The sequence below is a fragment of the Apodemus sylvaticus genome, chromosome 22, assembly GCF_947179515.1.
Source record: "Apodemus sylvaticus chromosome 22, mApoSyl1.1, whole genome shotgun sequence".
Taxonomy (NCBI): Eukaryota; Metazoa; Chordata; class Mammalia; order Rodentia; family Muridae; genus Apodemus; species Apodemus sylvaticus.
This window is the reverse complement of record NC_067493.1, coordinates 30176465-30179234: the sequence shown is the minus strand read 5'-3', so window position 1 is coordinate 30179234 and position 2770 is coordinate 30176465. Positions and strand designations below refer to the sequence as shown.

At 35.9% G+C, this 2770-nt stretch overlaps 1 protein-coding gene across 1 annotated transcript; it reads right to left on the bottom strand.

The window, feature by feature from the left end:
* Positions 1 to 386: 386 nt before the first annotated feature.
* LOC127672716 (olfactory receptor 7A10-like) lies at positions 387 to 1307 on the bottom strand. Its single transcript, XM_052168033.1, has one exon. It carries the CDS (start codon positions 1305 to 1307, stop codon positions 387 to 389), a length of 921 nt encoding a protein of 306 aa, XP_052023993.1.
* Between the last annotated feature and the right edge of the window lie 1463 nt (positions 1308 to 2770).

Here is a 2770-nt window from a genome sequence, read left to right as displayed (position 1 = left end):
AATAAGTCTCTCTACAACACACCATGAGTAATAAATAAAAATATTAAATTCTGAGTCTGACCCATGTCATTGGCAATGAAATTATTTCTAAATATTTTTTCTTTGATGAGTGGGGAGTTTTGAGTAGCTCTTGATTCAATTTTTTAATTGTTGGGAGAAATAGCAATGGAAAAAGTGGAAAGTGAATATCATAGCGCATACAGAAGGTGATAAAGTGGATCATACATTTGAAAGGTATGCAGAACCTGAACTCAGAAAGTGAGAAACTTTCAAAAAAAAAACCAGAAGCATGTTCTATTTCAAGGTCCCAGCAGAGAGCAATGTGCTGTATTATCATAGACATGTACTCATGCTTAGCACCTTAGTAAAGGGTTCTTTTCTTACTTTCAACCCAAAATTTTTCTCAGAGCTTTCTTTATATCGTTATTCCTAAGGCTGTAGGTGAATGGGTTGAGCATGGGTGTCACCACACTGTACATAACAGAGGCACTTGCAGTTGACTGTGAGTTTTTTGTTGAAGCAGAACTGAGGTAAACACCTAGTCCTGTGCCATAGAATAAAGAGACAACTAACAAGTGAGATGTACAGGTAGAAAATGCTTTGTATTTCCCCTGCAGTGATGATATTGCACGCAGGGAGGAAAATATCTTGGAGTAAGAGTAAAGGATTCCAATCAGGGGGCAACAAGCCCACAACACGGCTGCAAAATAGATAACCACATGATTGGGAAGAGTATCAGAGCAAGCATTTTGCACCACTTGATTAAGTTCACAGAAAAAGTGTGGGATTTCCAAATGTGTGCAGAAGGTCAGTCGTAATGTCATTAAGCTTTGTGTTATGGAGTGGACTATATTCATGATCCAGGATGCTAGGACCGTCAGAAAACAGAGCTGGGGGCTCATGATGGTAGTATAATGCAGGGGCTGACAGATGGCCACATATCTGTCATAGGCCATCAAAGTCAGCAGAAATATTTCCAGACCTGAAAAGAGTATGAAGAAATGCATTTGGGCAATGCAGTTCTTATACGGGATGGAGTTAGTTTTTGTGTTTATATTCACCAACATCTTTGGTACAGTTGTAGAAGTGAAGCAGGCATCCACAATGGATAGGTTGGAGAGGAAGAAGTACATAGGTGTATGCAGATGGGGACTCATAATTGTTGTTAGGACCATGAGCAGGTTTCCAAGCATGGTGACCAAGTACATGGCCAGGAACAGCACAAAGAAGAAAGGCTGGAGACTTGGGTTCTTTGAAATTCCCAAAAGGATAAAATGTGAAATTTGTGAGTTGTTCTCAGACCCCATTTAGTTTCTGTGACTAATAAAAAGAGAGCATGAAAATATTGTGATACAGTTACATAACATTAGACAAACACTGCTACATACATCTTGTCTCCAACACTTGAATTACAAGTCTTAAAATATGAATGGATTCTGCAATAGTCCATAACATTTCCATTAAATTCCATGATCTAAACACTTCTTGACACACTCAGAATTTTTAAAAAAAAGGTCATGGGTTTTGCGTGCTAATTCTCTCCTTCATTTGGGGAATATAAATAAGTAATGATAATTCTGTAGGTAATGATCAGGAAATAAATGATCTGTTCAGAATGCAATTGTTTTTAAAAAATCAAATGAAAATGAAATAACACAAGCAAATAAAAACAAACAAATATTTAAAGTGATCATGTAAGAACGATGTCAGTTTGTTATAGTTAATATGAAAGAAAACAAAGCTATATAGGATATGATATATCCATATATATGTATACATATGTGTGTGCATGTATACATATACTTATATACATATATATAATACATATATTTATATGTATATATTACATTGTACTGAGAATTTAGGGGAGAAAATATGCAAGAAGTGAAAAGAGACACCTTGAACGATAATAAGGGAGCTATGTTACCTGCGTGGTATGTACCTTGTAAAAGGAACAATCGATGAAAGGCCCCAAGGAAGGTAATTGTTTTAATCTATAAGTCTAACCTGCAGGGAGGAAAATCAATAGGAAAGCACAATAAAGAATGAAGTGGCTCTATTGCTTCTGAAATACTAAGACACCATGATGTTTCTGTGGTCCATATCACATTTTCATTTTAACTAGCTTTAAAAGTGCCTTTGACTTTCTTATTTTAACAATCACCATGACAAAATACCTAATAATAGTAACATAAGGAGATGCTATCTGTTTTTGCTTTTAGGGCACATCATGACCAAGAAGGGATGCAGGCAGGATCCTGAGATGACTTGTTACATTGCATTCAAAGCCATGAGGTATATAGAGGTCAATACTGGTTTTCAGCGCATATTCTTCATTTTTATGCAGGCCTCTCACATATTGTGCCACCCACATTTAGAAAATATGATTCATTTTAGTTAATTCAATCTAGAAATCCCATTCTCACACAGGCTGATAGATTTGGTTTCTTGGTTATTCTATATACTGCCAACTTAATAAGAATAATCCATACATTCTTGAACATTGAAAATTTTTGCTATTTTCATCCATCACTGTAGTGGTCTAGAGTCTATATCAAGTTGTGATTCATGAGTACCACACTAATTATATTCTCCAAACTTAAGTCACAAGATGAGAAAGATAGTATGACAGGCAAGCCACCAGAATCAAGCTGTATTTCTTTCAAGGATGAAAATAGATAGGCGGGGGAAGTCTAAGTGTGGGTGACCCAGATTCTATTCAGTGTAAATGTTGGACCATAACAAATACATGCATATACATAATCACTTT

Bases quoted from the DNA above. Each gene is read 5' to 3' on its own strand.
- LOC127672716 (XM_052168033.1), bottom strand. From the start codon at position 1,307: ATGGGGTCTGAGAACAACTCACAAATTTCACATTTTATCCTTTTGGGA.